This window comes from Lemur catta, chromosome 4 (genome assembly GCF_020740605.2).
Source record: "Lemur catta isolate mLemCat1 chromosome 4, mLemCat1.pri, whole genome shotgun sequence".
Classification (NCBI taxonomy): Eukaryota; Metazoa; Chordata; class Mammalia; order Primates; family Lemuridae; genus Lemur; species Lemur catta.
The window spans coordinates 106368005-106383307 of NC_059131.1; the positions used below are offsets into that span (position 1 = coordinate 106368005).

The 15303-nt window shown below is 42.2% G+C and overlaps 1 protein-coding gene across 3 annotated transcripts in view; it reads left to right on the top strand.

Annotated features, from left to right (window-relative positions):
* FAM114A1 (family with sequence similarity 114 member A1) overlaps positions 1 to 6901 on the top strand; it is a 70292-nt gene extending 63391 nt beyond the window's left edge. For all 3 annotated transcript variants that reach the window (XM_045550526.1, XM_045550527.1, XM_045550528.1), the window contains 2 exons: positions 3261 to 3314; positions 5036 to 6901. In XM_045550526.1, coding sequence (XP_045406482.1) covers positions 3261 to 3314; positions 5036 to 5137 — 156 coding nt within the window. In that variant the 3' untranslated portion in view covers positions 5138 to 6901. The remainder of the gene's footprint in view (positions 1 to 3260; positions 3315 to 5035) is intronic.
* The last annotated feature ends 8402 nt before the right edge of the window (positions 6902 to 15303 follow it).

A 15303-nucleotide genomic window follows, 5' to 3' on the forward strand; every position in this document is an offset into this window, starting at 1 on the left:
GTGCAGCTTCTGGCTGTTTTCTTTTGAAATCAGCTTAGTGGTGCCAGAGAAGACAAGTGGAAAATATTCCCTTTTAACCTTCCTACTTTTTCTTTTAAAGCCCTCGATGCAAGTTCTGATGATTCTTTCCATGAGAAACAGCAGGTTTCCTTCCTATTTCAGTTCGAGTGTTTCGTGGTTGCCAGTGTATTGGTTTCCTAGGGCTGTCGTAACAAAGCACCACTAACTGCGTGGCTTGAACAGCGGATGCTTATTCTCTCACCATTCTGGAAACTCGATGTCTGAAATTGAGGAGTTGGCAGGGCTCCCTCCGAAGCCTCTGGGAGTGGATCCTCCTTCCTTGCTTCTTCCTGCTTCCGGCAGCCCCAGGCGTTCCGTGGCTGTGGCTGCAAAACTCCGATCTGTCTGTGTCTTTTCATCGTCTTCCTTCCTTCCCGCGTGTCTGTGTCCCGATTTCCCTCTTCTCACAAGACACCAGCCCTGCTGGGTTGGGGCGTGACCGCCGGGACCTCGTCCTGACGTGCTGCCCCCGCGGCAGCCCCAGCTCCAGGCCAGGCCGCAGGCCGCGGCGCTGGAGGTCAGGACCTTAGTGTATCTAATTCAGCCCCTAACAGGAAGCAACAGAAACAAGTTCCAAATGATTTAAAGAGAAAAGGAGCTTTATGAAAGGCAGAGGCAGAACGTGAGCAGCTGTGGGGACCCAGCAGCACAGCTCATGCTCCCTCTGTCTGAAGTGTTGCCGTTGGCGTGACTCGGCGGGGGCAGTGCCAGCCCCGGCGTGTCTCTCCATTCACGGTCCTGGCTCCGGGATCCGAAGGTCGGAAAAGCTCATCAGCATGGGCCAGATGTCCACCTCGGTATCACTCGGCAGCAGCTAGGGGCAGGGTCGGACCTTGCAGAGCTACCTGGCTGCTGGGGTGCACCCCTTCCACTCCCTCGGCCAAAAGCTGTTCTCAGAAGAAGTGAGAAATGATGGTGGGCCCGGCTGTCACCCCAAAGATGTCTGTCCCCCACACTTCTGTAAGTGACTCAGTGAGTAAGGGGTAAGGTACATACCACCTATTCTGCCGTCATGCGATCTGTTTTGCGTCTCCTATTTTGTAAAACAGCAGCTTCTGTGATTGCCTAGATTCGGGCCCTCAGCAGCAGAGCTTCACCGCATAGGAGGAGAGCGCCGGGGAGGTGCGTGCTCGCCGGCACGGCAGTCTGGATGACACGCGCTTGTTGTTCCGTGTGGTCTAAGCTACCTGATGCCCACAGACTTTGGTGCAAATGCTAGATTTGCAGAGAGCTGTGAGGTCTTTGTCATGATAGCCGTGGCAACCCGGGTTCCCAAGGCTCTATTGTACCTTCTTGTCACTCTCGCCACGGTTTACAAGGTGAAGAAACTGAGGCCCAGAGGGGTGAATTGATCCATCCCGGCCTCTCAGTTGATTTCCCAGCTAGTAGTTGGCTGCCTGTCAGATACATCAGACAGATGGCCAACTGCCTGGGTCTGTGGCTGTCTGGGGTTGAGGGTGTGTGCGTCTGCATGTGTGTCTGTGCGTGTGTATTTGTGTGTGTTATGTTTGATTCGTGTTAAACGTTTATCTACATTAGTGCGTAATATTCATGGTATTGCTTTCCTTTCCTTTTAACGTACTGTGTTCCAGCACAGTGCTTCTCACACCTTAAAGCGCTGGCAAGTCACCTAGAAATCTCGGTAAAACGCAGGCTCTGATTCAGTAGGTCTGAGATGAGGACTGAGACTTGACATTTCTAGCAGGTTCTCAGGTGATGACAATGTTCCAGATCCACCGTCCACAACTCACGGAGCCAGGCTCCTGCAGACGATGTGTACTTGAACTTATCTGTGTACATGTACGTACACACACATGTACAGATGTTTGCATGCACAAAATCAAGAACACATGGTTATCATTTTGGAGAAGAAAAAGCTGAATTTAAAATAGAGTTTGCTGAAATGCCAGCTTACCACACAACGCCGGACGTGGCGCTGTGCGGCTCACTTCCCTCGCCGCACCTCTGTTCCCTGCAGCAGCCGGGACTCATGTGTGCAGTTAGTGAGTGTCCACTGCTCTCCAGACCCCCTTACGTTGCTCACACATCTCATTGATTCTGGAAACCAATGTCATTTTATTGCCCTCATTTTGATTATATTTTAGAGGTTTATTGATAATCAAATAAACAGGAAAGAAAGCAAATACTGTAATGGGTTTTGTGGTCACTTAACTAAAATGACTGGGATTTTAAAGAGTTTTTTCCCAAGATTCCGTTATGGTTTCCCAGTAAGATGTTCCTTTGCCCTCAGTAGAGTGATGCCAGTGAAAGTAGGCTGCTCTGGCAGATATTTTTAATTTACATATTTTTGCTTGCAGTGAACTCTTCCTGGTAAAGTAAGAGAAACCAACCTAAAAAGATTGCCCTCTCCCTTTAATCATTTATGGCCTAAGAGTAGACTAAACATTTTCAGATAGAGAAGACTCTTGGCTGATACTAACACCAGCTTTTGCTTTTTGAGCACCGACTTTATACCAGGTTCTGTGCTCCATGCCTTACATATATTTGTGTTTTTCAAATTTGGATCTGCAGACCTGTTTGCAAGTTATATTTAAGAATGTTTTAAATTTGCTGCTCTTCTAGAAGATTCCCTATAACCAAGTATCCTTGTTTACATTTAAAAGAAGAAAGAAAAAAGACTAAACCAGGGCTTGGACCAGGTTAGATGAGTGAGAGATTTAACTTGCCTGCAAAATTGAAGGGTACACAAAAAAGAAAAAGAAAAATAGTAATCTAGATAGATATTTTAAGGCAACATTTAAAAAAAATTAAAATGCAAAAAAAGGATCAACAAAATATCAAGATTTTAAGTAAAGGCAGGATCCAACCCCACACTTGTACAACTCACCCTCATTCCCCTCACCCTAATCTTAGACTTGCTGCAAACTTTAAATAGTTTAAAAGGTCTGAAATTTCTAGCTGTGTGAACTCAAACAAGTTACCTGACCTTCCTGAACCCTATTTTCTTCTCTTTAATTTGGAGTTATGATGGTATCTAACGACCTCCTAAGGTGTCTGTAGAAATTAAATGAGACCATATAGGTGAAACACCAAATACAAAGCCTGGTCTGCAGTAAGCATTCCACTTCTCCTCTTCCTCTCTGAGAGATCCCTCAGCACAGCCAGTGTGTTCCATTCTGTGTGGCCAGCCTTGCAGTATGAGCACCTAATCTGTCCATTTCATATTCTTGATTCCACAGAGTGACAAGAAGGCCGAGGTCCTCAACCCCATGATCAATAGTGTATTGTTAGAGGTAAGTGGCCCCCAGAGAGAAAGTACTTCTGAATCAAAGCAAACGTTAGAGCTACTTTTTATTTTTGTCCTTCTCCCAGGTAGCAAGTGTTCTTGCAATCTTAATCATCAACAGTTTTTTTTTTTTTTAGTACATTTATGTAGCTCAACCAGCTGTAAACCCTCTGGTGAAGCAACAATACCTAATTTTCAAGAATTCCTGATTATAAAAAGAAACGCTAAGCTTGCATGTTATTTCTGTCACTGTTCCCTCCAGCAGAAGCAGATTTCTGCTGCCAAGTTTGACGCTAGATGTAACACTGGGATCATTGGCTGCAATGAGGGATTATTGCTCAGTGGTGATTTTCATCAAAATGAGTACCCCCCCACCCATTCACAATAACCTTTGGTTTAGCTGGGCCCAAGCTCCAGGCTGGCAAAAATGACAAGTAGAGTGTTTAGCCTTTGCCCATTCAGTGACAAGGGGCACCATCCTCTGTGACCGTCTACTCTGTGGCCTGCACACCCGCCAGGACTTTGTGGCATCAGTTGCACAGAAATGAAGCTGCCCCAACGCTGCTGTAGGTTTTCCAGAGGCGGCGGTGTAGGAGGAGAGGCCGGGAGGCCCTCGTGCTGCAGCACGGCACTGTGTTCTGCCTGTGGGGAAAGGGTGGACGGTGGGTGGAACAAGGTCTTCCAGGAAGGGCCAAACTAAGAAACTGGCACGCCTGTAGCCACAGGACACCCACATAGCCACAGGTGTTAACAAGCTACGTTTGAACATGGGCAATGCATATGCAATTTTTTTGCTTTATGTAGTAGATTGCAAAATTTGAAAATTACATAACTTCAGGAGGGCTACCTATATATTTATAGAAATGTTTTGGGGAATTGCACCTTACTGTTAAGGAAACTACCAAGGTACAAAACTAGCGAAGTGGTGGCACAAGTGCTCCTGTTTAGGACGCAGCCCTGCAGTGGGACGGAGTTGATCAGAAAGGACAGGAGCTACAGGGCGGGTCCTGGAAGGACAGACACAGCTTTCCCTGAAAGGCAAAGGCAGAATATGGCGTAAGGAAATCTCCGCCCTGGCCACCCAGAAGTCATCAGCAGATTAACTTACCATGTCAGTTATGAGAACATTAGGCCAAGTGTTTTTTCATTTTCCCAGTGGAAGTTTTCACGTGTTTTCTTTACCCTACCCTTTACTGGCCTCTCCTACTGCTTGTTAGCACCACGCTGACAAACCAGCGCATAGTGCTAGCAGATGCTCAGATGCAGCAGAAAGGACCATGCATAGGAGGATGACAGTATTTGAGGATTTGCCATGAACAGTTACCCAACCATACCTCCAAGTAGCTTTACGTAAACCACCCTTGTTTGTTTATCTGTAGGGCAGGACAAACTGACCTCCTTCCTACTGTGCTTCTGTGTTATTTCAGGGCAGCAGAGTTGATCTGGGGGAAGGATAGATGAGACTGAACACACTGGGCCATGAACAGACACACACTGATGTCCGTCCCTCACCTCGCGTGAATTCTTCTCTCTGCTAGTGTAGCTGATTAGGAACTGGGCACGCTCCATCCAAGAGAATGTGTTCACACTGGCTTTAAGCACCAATATCAAAAGAAAAATATAATCCAATATTGGGGGGGGTTGAGGAGAGGGAACATTATCAAATTGGGAGAATTGTCAAGATTAAACTTTGAAAAAAACCCTCCAACCTCATTCGTCCTGTCACAGGGCTGCAATAGCACCACGTACGTACTGGACGCCCTCGGGCTGCTGCTACCCGTTCTGCAGGCTTCGCACATCCAGACCGGCTGTTTGAAAGCGCAGCCCTGACCCGCCAGACTCCACGGAGCCAAAGGAAACGGCAGGCCACCTTGCTCCCGTATCTAAGCAGATGTTTTCTATACAGCTGGCCACAGACACCCATTTGAGGACACTACAAGCAATTTTGCACAGACAGTACTGAGAATGCAAGTTTAAAGAGAGTTGTCTTTTCTCTTAATGTATATGGTTGTTTTGACAAATAATTATGTTTTCTTTATATTAATTTAAACTTACATGGCTTATATTGAAAATTTCCTTTAGTCTGAAATTCATTCACAAATATTCATGTCCACTTTGCTGGTCAAGCATGCTATATTTAAAAATTCATGGGCAGACCCTAGGTTTTTTTAACCCATTAAATTTCTCCCTTTAAATGTCCCATTCTTATAGTATTACTTTAAATCAATTTTTATATTGAACTTTTGTTACATAAGTGTCATGGGAAAAATAGCACTACTTATAGATTTTACCAATTATGGTAAAAGAGGAACGTAAGTATCTCTTTATAGTCATTCATTCTTACAAAAGCATTTATTGAGTACCTACTGTGAGCCTGCAATAAAGGAGCATGATCTCACTCCAGTAGAGACAGATATCAGGGTTTACAATGATTCTTAAAATGCTTAAAAATCCTAGCAAATTTTTGAAAACTTAAAAAATTTTAACAACAGGTTAAATTGGTTGTTTAAAAAAATTGGTGGTTTACCTTTCATTTGATTATATTTTCCCATACTCCCTGAACTATTTTATCCCAGACTTCATATTTGGGGTGAAAATATGTATGAAAAGGGGTATTGAAGAGTATTTGGTTTACAGTTGACCTCTTCTGATCATACTCGAAGTCACAAAGCTTGGAAGTGTTTGTCCCGCGAAAGAGTCGTATATGCAAAGTGACCCCCCAAACGCTGGAGGAGCTGAGAGACCAAAGAATAAGGCAGACAGATCCAGTTTGTTGCCATAGGATGATTTGTTAGGGGGACTTACATACGGAAGCATGGTCTCAGTGGCCACAAGGCAGGTGGAGCTCCGCACCGCCACCCCCAGTCCCGGGGCCTACTGTCCGGGAAGGAGCATCCAGGCTCCGGACGGGCGTTGGGTGGCTGAGAGGACGCTGCGCGGGTGCCGGGGGACAGGCCAGACGCGCGGTGAACAGGTGTCCCTGTATAACGAGTGGCACATCAGCTAGACGTTTTGGAGGCATTCCCAGATTCGAGGTTAGCCAGGCGGATTAGCATTTAAAAAAATAAAGTCAGTCTGTCCGCACAGTAGTCAGATAGAAAATTAAAGGGGTTTTAACACAGTAGAATCCCGGGACTGCGTTTGAAAATCTGCTACACTACACTTGCTGGTGGCAAATACCGTTACTGCTGGTAAAGACAGAAACTACGACGTGTGCTCCGGCCGACAGGCCTGCTGGTCCGCCGGGCCGGCGGCGGGAGGGCGGTCCCTGGCGCGGCGGACAGGCCACCCCTGCGCGGCCGGCGACACCACGGCCTCGCCCCTGAGCCCTCAACAGGGCAGTGCAGCTTGTACCTCTGCAAGAGTGAAAATCTCCTGTTCGTATTTGCTTTTATTCCCTGATGGAAGAAACTGCCTTTGTTCCCTACAGGCAATGTGGGGCATTTTCATGTCACCCTACATTTACTGGCTTTGTCTGAGTCCTGTATTTTATTTGTGTATCTCCTGAAACAGCCATAGAAACATAAGAACAATTTATTTACAATCTAGCAAATAATTCTCTGAGGAATCAATTAAAGATTTTTTCCGCCCTTTTGATTGCCTGAAACGTTTCTCTTATTAATCCCAGAGAATGATTAACTGATGAAAATGTTGTATTTACCTCTTCATAAATTTTAGACTTTTTAATATAGAGAGCAGAGGAAATGATTTAGATTTACAATTTCTTCACATCAGGTTTTCTTTTTAGCATCAGATTAGTTTAGACATTAACTGGAAATGTAAAAGAGAAACAAATATTTTCTCCAAGGAGCTAAATTTCCAAAAAGACTTTTTGCCTAACTCCACCCATTTAGTACATAGCAAAAATTTTAATCATAAAATAAAATGGAAATCTTTAAAAGAATAAGAAAGATAATTATTCAGAAAGAAGTGGTTGGCATTACTGATGTTGCATTTCTCTCTTCGTGGCAGGATGTGGAAGGTTGCCAGGTGGAGACACAGGCTGAGAGGTGACTCCTGGGCCTCGTTCCATGGTCTGTGAATGACATTCTATAAGAGAGAATAATCACTTAGAATATATCCACCCTCCAGAATTTCTTTCAATACTGTTTTTCACCATCACTTTTAAATAATGTAATTGCTTCTTTGCTTTGCTTTAAAACCTGGCAAACACAGGATCCAGATCTGGGCAAATGTCAATCAGTTACTGAATGAATGATTTAACAGGCTTCCCTTGGAAGTGTTGTATTCCTTCAATAATCCTTTACATAAATTGGATTCATTTCACTCTATGCAATTACCCTGAACAAGCGTGCCAGTCTTTTTCTTACATGAAGTGCAAAGTAAGTTCTAGTCTAAATAATGAATGTCCTGTGCCTGTGCCTTATTAAATAAAAAGCATCAAAAGCAGATTTCACATTCAAAGTAAAATGCGTTCAAGAAAAATTGCTGTCAAGTATTGACATATACAGATCTAAAGGGCAAAACTGAGTCCCAAATCGTAAAGCACTGGCGTAGCTCACATGCGCTGTCCCACTGAGAAGACCGTTTCCTCTGGCTCCCACGCGGGGCTGCAGTGGAGCTCGGAGTTACAGGAGAGGTGTCATGGCAAACTGCGGTTGTGGCAGGAGCCTGTGAGGACAGACAGCTCCCTCAGCAGCGCAGCTAAGGGGCTGTGGACCTCAGCTGCAGAGCTCAAAGGGATGAAGGAAGTTCAGGAGAGAGGCCTGAGCACGGAAGTGAGAGCGTTTCCTTGTACTTTGTAGCCATCAGCTGCCCCAAAGTGCTCAAAGATCCGGAAGGTCACCTTCCGCACAGGCAGGCCGTGCTGTGCTTACGTCAGCTACAAAGACAGACAGATTTCAATCATAGCCATCCAGAAGTCCAGGACATAACATCTCAGGGAAGCAATTTAGCAAAAATTTGAAATAAACATTTTATTTCTCTTTCTTCCTAAACACTGTGTGTGGGGGGTTTTGTGTGTGCGTGTGTTTGTGTGTGTGTGTGTGTGCTGAACAGAACAGATGGGGTTGATCACAACATATAACTTCAAATGGTATTTAATTTTATAAAAGCAGTTATCCTTCAGGGTCAAGGTAGTTTTTTGTATAATGTAAAAACTACCGTTTGATCTTCCTCTTGAGCATGCCCTACATTCTGATATTCGGATCCAAGCTGCTGTTTGGTTTCTTAAATTACCATGTTTATAAAGGTACATCAAAGAGATCATACTGAAAACCTGTCCCAGAACTGCAATTCTGCTCTGGTTTTGTAGATGATTAGGATTCATAATACCATAGGAGTGGATTCAGACCAGCCATTCCTCACATGAAAGATAAAGCTATGTGGTTAAGCGTGTGTTTTATTTTTCTAGGTATCACTTAGGCAGGTTTATGTTCATTTTCTATGTATTCGTCCATATGAGATGCTCCCCTAGAACATCTGCTATTAAACAGATTTAAGGAAAGACACCATTCTACTCATTTTTTTCTTAGACACTAAAAATAATCTGAGTTATTCTACCCTTTGAACATTTTACCTTTAGTAATGATTGAATTAGTACACCCAGACAGGAAGAAATGCATGGGTGCTGTTTCTGGTGTCCAGGGTCATCATAGACTGGGAATAGATGCTGATTATGGAGGGTCAGAATTTTGTGTTGAGATTTAAACCCCATTTACCTTTGTCTAGATCAGAGAGGATTTTTCTGTGTGAGCTGCCAGCCACAAAGCAATAGGGTTATGTCAGCCTGTGGTCACTGCTGACTCTCTTGACAGGCCTGTCTCTCCTACTAGCCTCAAAGGAATTCTGTATTGCAGAAGAATAATATGTACATTTCTTAAACGCCTTCACTGAGTGCAGAAGATTAGGGCAACTCAGAGCTGTTCTATCTCCCTGCCCTGGGTTTCGCGCTAGGCTTGCAAGCTGCCGTTTGGAGGAAAAAGCCAGCGTAGAAGCCAAGGCCAGATGGATGAAACCTTGGCAAAAAACAAAGCTGAGCTTCTGCCTTTGAGTCTCTGCCATCTTTATCCTTTTGCTCTCTCACGAATTTTTTTTTTTTTGACAGTCACCAAGTACCTGACCTCCAGGATCAGCTTTTAAAATCCTGCCACTCATTTCCATATCTTTACGTATCCCTTCTCTTTCTCTACATTTTTACTCTCCTTTCCCCATTTGCCAGAAAACAATCTGTACAAAAGATTTCAATCATAATCATTAATATGCATTTACTATATGCTAGGCATCGTGTTGAGTATTTCATTTCCATTATCCCATTTAATCTCCATAATCACCCTATTGTGTAGATATTATTACAATTTCCATGTACAGATGAGAACATTGGGACCCAGGGATGTTACATAACTCATCCAGATTTGCACAACCAGTAAAACAGAGCCAGGATTCAAACCTGGGTCAGTTTAACCTGACTAGCTAGCATTTTTCACTTTTAAGACTTTTAAAGACAGGCTTCCCAACAGAACAGAAATGTAACATGTTATTTTTAGAGCCATCTGAACGCTCAGATTTATATGTTTAGCTCTCCTTGAGCTGCGAGGTAGATCTGTAGCTGAAAGATGTGGTTGTCAGCTTTGGTTGTTTCCATGCAACTGAGAACAAACTGAGACTAAAGAGACACAGAATGAAGCCACGTGAGGTCATTTGGCCCCTGGTGGTTCTCACCACACGCCTCTTCATCATTTCACAGACGCTTACATCAAGCAGCCTCCTGGTCATCGTCTACACAGCATCCTGTCTCACAGGTACCTTTGATATCACTACGATGTCTCCATTTCCTCCTCCCTTTCCCTTCTCTGGTGCCAGGGAAGCCCGTTTTAAATCACCACCGTTCCTGGAAATCCTTAACCCTCTACTTGCTTCCTGGAGCATGGGTTTTTTTTTTTTTTTTTTTTAATGCTTTCCCTTGAAGATTAGACTTGTCTAGACAGCCTTTAAGCTAAATCATCAGTTCCAAGTCCTGTGAGATACTGATCAGTGTTTTAAAGAAGTACTGAATAATGCCTTCTTGCCCCTGAACTTGGTGCTGTTCCCTGGTAAGCCCAGGAAATGATGATCCCATAGTGGTTGAGATAGTGATGATGAGGATGATGGCATAGTTACCGATTGAGTATGTACTGTGTATGCTTCAGACACATAGTACACACATTTTACATCTACGATCTCATGTAATCCTCCGTATCAACCTTATGAGATAGCTACTGTCATACCCATTTTACAGATGAATGAAACTGAAGCTCAGAGAAATTAAGTAACCTGCCTATGATTATCCAACTAATATTAATAACTAGAAGAGCTGGGATTTACATCTAGGCAGTACATAAAATGCTAGACAGAGCCCACAGAAGAGCAGATGTTTGGTCATAAAAAAGAAAAGTTGCTCATTTTTCCTTAGGCTGAGTTCCCCTCTTTCAGCTGATACCTGGGCTCCCTTCTCTCTATCCTGTGGCCTCAAGCAGAGACAAATTTCTTCACAAATCTCCCAGTCAGAAGGCTAAGCACATTTTCCTTCAAGTTCCTCTGATCCCAGGAGAGAGTGAGTAGCCTATATGCCCCATTCTCTCTCACATTATAAACCTTGTATGTAGAATCATTCATTTCTTACTGAAAACTAGGATTGCCTTTTGACACTTCTGCAGGAAAGTTCTAGTCTACTATCTTTGGGGAAAAAAAATCTCACTGCTAGGAAGTGATAAAGGACAAGAACCAAATGATGAACTGCAGGACAGAAAACTCCAGCCATTTCTCCATGGGAAAATATCATTTGGTCCCAGAGAGCATCTTGTGGATCCTTTTCTCCCAGACTCCTTGCGGCTCCCTCCCTCATTTCTTTTTTTTTTTTTTTTTTATTTCAGCTCTTCATGGGGGTACAAAAGCTCAGGTTATATACATTGTCCATGTCCTGCCCATCCCCTGAGTCAGAGCCTCAAGCGTGTCCATTCCCCAGACAGTGCACCTGGCACTCACCATGTAGTCATACCTCCATCCCCTCCCCCCCCACCTCCCCGAGTCAGCACCTTCAAGCATGACCATTCCCCAGACGGTGCGCAACGCACTCATCATGTAGGCATACACCCATCCCCTACCCCCACCCCCTGTCTCAGTCTGATATCCAATTGGTATCCTTCCCCAATGTGCATTTAGGTGATGATCAGGGAAACCAATTTTCTGGTGAGTACATGTGATGCTTGTTTTTCCATTCTTTGGATACTTCACTTAATATAATGGGTTCCAACTCTCTCCAGGAGAACCAAAGAGATGTTGTATCACCGTTATTTCTCATAGCTTAGTAGTACTCCATGGTATACATATACCACAGTTTACTAATCCATTCGTGGATTGATGGGCACTTGGGTTGTTTCCACATCTTTGCGATTGTGAATTGTGCTGCTATAAACATTCGGGTGCAGGTGTCTTTGTTATAGAATGACTTTTGTTCTTCTGGGTATATGCCCAATAATGGGATTGCAGGATCAAATGGCAGGTCTACTTGAATCTGTTTAAGGTATCTCTATAATGCTTTCTGCAGGGGTTGCACTAGTTTGCAGTCCCACCAGCAGTGTATGAGTGTTCTTGTCTCTCTGCATCCACGCCAACATGTGTTGTTTTGGGATTTTTTGATAAACGCCATTCTCACCGGAGTTAAGTGGTATCTCATTGTGGTTTTGATTTGCATTTCCCTGATGATTAGGGATGTTGAGCATTTTTTCATATGTCTTTTAGCCATTCTTATATCTTCTTTTGCAAACTTTCTATTCATGTCATTTGCCCACCTTTTGATAGGGTTGTTTGATTTTTTCTTGCTGATTTTCCTGAGTTCTAAATAAATTCTTGTTATCAGTCTTTTATCTGATGTGTAGTATGCAAAAATTTTTTCCCATTCTATAGGCTGTCTGTTTATTTTCGTGACTGTTTCTTTGGCTGTGCAGAAGCTTTTTAATTTAATCAGGTCCCATTCATTTATTTTTGTTGTTGCTGTTATTGGCTTTGGGGTTTTCTTCATAAATTCTTTGCCTAGGCCAATGTCTGTAAGAGTCTTTCCTACATTTTCTTCTAGAATTCTAATCGTTTCCCATTTAAGGTTTAAATCTGTTATCCACCGTGATTTGATTTTTGTGAGAGGTGAAATCTGTGGGTCCTGTTTCAGTCTTCTACATGTGGCTATCCAGTTTTCCCAGCACCATTTATTGAATAGGGATTCTTGTCCCCAGAGTATATTTTTGTCTGTTTTGTCAAAGATTAGATGGCTATATGAGGATGGTTTTATATTTGGATTTTCTATTCTGTTCCACTGGCCTGTGTCCCTGCACTTGTGCCAATACCAGGCAGTTTTAAGAACCACAGCCTTGTAGTATAGTTTGAAGTCTGGCAAATTAATACCTCCCATTTTGTTTTTATTGCTTAAAATTGCTTTTGCTATACGGGGTCTTCTCTGATTCCATACAAAGTATATAATTATTTTTTCTAAATCTGTGAAAAATGATGTTGGTAATTTAATAGGAATTGCATTGAATCTATAGATCACTTTGGGTAGTATAGACATTTTAACAATGTTGATTCTTCCAGTCCACGAGCATGGTATGGTTTTCCACCTATTTACGTGTTCTGCGATTTCCTTCCTTAGTGTTTCATAGTTCTCTCTATAGAGGTCCTTTACCTCTCTAGTTAAATATATTCCTAGATATTTTATTTTCTTTGTTGCTATTTTGAAGGGTATTGAGTCCTTAATTTGGTTCTCCGATTGAATGTTATTGACATATATGAATGCCTCTGATTTGTGTGTATTGATTTTGTAACCTGAGACTTTACTGAATTCGTTAATTAATTCCAGGAGTCTCTTGGTTCAGTCCTTGGGGTTTTCCAGATATAACATCATATCATCAGCAAAGAGTGAGAGTTTGATCTCTTCTGTCCCTATTTGGACACCCTTGATTCTGCTCTCTTGCTTGATAGCTCTTGCAAGGACTTCCAATACTATGTTGAAAAGTAATGGGGACAGTGGGCAGCCTTGTCTGGTTCCAGTTCTGAGTGGGAATGCTTTCAATTTTTCCCCGTTCAGTATGATGTTGGCTGTGGGTTTGTCATATATGGCTTGTATCATTTTTAGGTAGGTCCTGTTTATGCCTATTTTGTCAAGTGTTCTTATCATAAAAGGGTGTTGAATTTTGTCAAATGCTTTTTCTGCATCTATTGAGAGTATCATATGGTCTTTATTTTTGCTTCTATTTATGTGGTGAATTACATTTATAGATTTTCGTATGTTGAACCACCCCTGCATCTCTGGGATGAAGCCTACTTGGTCGTGATGAATTATTTTTTTAATAAGCACTTGGATACGATTTGCTAGGATTTCATTGAGAATTTTTGCATCTATGTTCATGAGAGAAATTGGTCTGTACTTTTCTTTTTTTGTTGTGTCCTTTCCTGGTTTTGGTATCAATGTTATATTGGCTTGGTAAAATGTGTTGGGGAGAATTCCGTCCTTCTCGATATTGAAGAATAGTTTATGTAGGATGGGCACCAGTTCATCTTTGTATGTGTGGTAAAATTCGGGTGTGAACCCATCTGGACCAGGGCTTTTCTTTTTGCCTCCCTCACTTCTTTCAGGGCTTTATTCAAAAGCTACGTTTTGAATAAAGCACCTTTCCCTGCTTCATTTGTTTGTATTTTTAGGAGGTATCAGTAACATCCTTTGTATCTTACCTGTTTGTCTGTTACCTGCCTTGCACGAGCACATAGGTTCCCTGAGAGCAGAGATTTTTCTCTATTTCGTTTGTTACCATATTCCCAACACCCAAAGCAGTGCTTGGCACATAGTAAGTAAATGCTCAATAATTATTTGTCACATGAATAAATAGGTCAAAGTCTTCAGTGTACAATCTGTAAATGTTGACTGACATCATGGAAGCAGCCATTATCATTACAGGGTAATTGATGGGAAAATGTCTGTTTGAGTTAAATTACAAAATGTTATGAAGTAATTATGTCCATTTTAATGGTATTTGGTATTGTAGCAGAAATGGGTATGACTTGGAGGCTTAGAAATGCATAAATTTTTTGAATAAAATGAATAAAATTTACATTTTTACTTTGAAGAATTCACTCAACACTCTTCAAGGTAGGGTAGACTATAGTGAGACTATAGTTAACTCAGTAAGTTAACTCTGGTGCACCAATAGTCTAGAATATTATGCAACAGTAAAAAGGAATAAAAAGAATGGAATAGATCCCCATACTAACAGCTCCACGAAGTATTGCTGAATGCAAAAAGAATCTGTAGTATGATTTTTATCTAAAATAACACAGGTACAAACACACAAAAATACTACAAACACACACACACACACCTGGAAGATCTGGAAGGATACACACAAAGCTATTAACAGTGCTTGTAACCAGAGGTGGAAGGGGTGTTATATGTGGGGCAAAATGTAAGAGTTCGACACAGTGATCAAAGGGGACTTCAGTGTTATTTGTAATATTTAAATTTTTTACAATGAAAATGTATTAATGGATGACTTATGTAAAAAACCAAAACAAGAAGCAAAACAAATTGCTTCTCATCAGGGAGATAAGAGGCTGGGGCCCTGCCAGAGATGGAAAGTATAAAATACACAGATTATTCTTCAATAGAAGAGCCAGAAGTATCAGTGAGAGTGTCTAAATGATTTGAATTTCTTTGCCATCAATGTTCCTATAAGTTTCTAAGACAAAGTTGATTACACAAATCTCTCCTTGCTATCCTCAGAAAAGCCAAAACCAAGTATTCTAAATATATAATTTATAAAGATTGTGATGACGTAAACAGAAAAATTTGTCATTTCCATCTCATTGAAAAATACCTCCAACTTCCTTAGCCAGACAGTCTCTCTAATCTTGCTACCAAACCTGAACAGCTCTGGGATATGTAATGACTACAGAAGCAATTTCAGAAACTTCTGGAGAGCAACACCACACAAATGAATGGTTCTGTGGTTCAG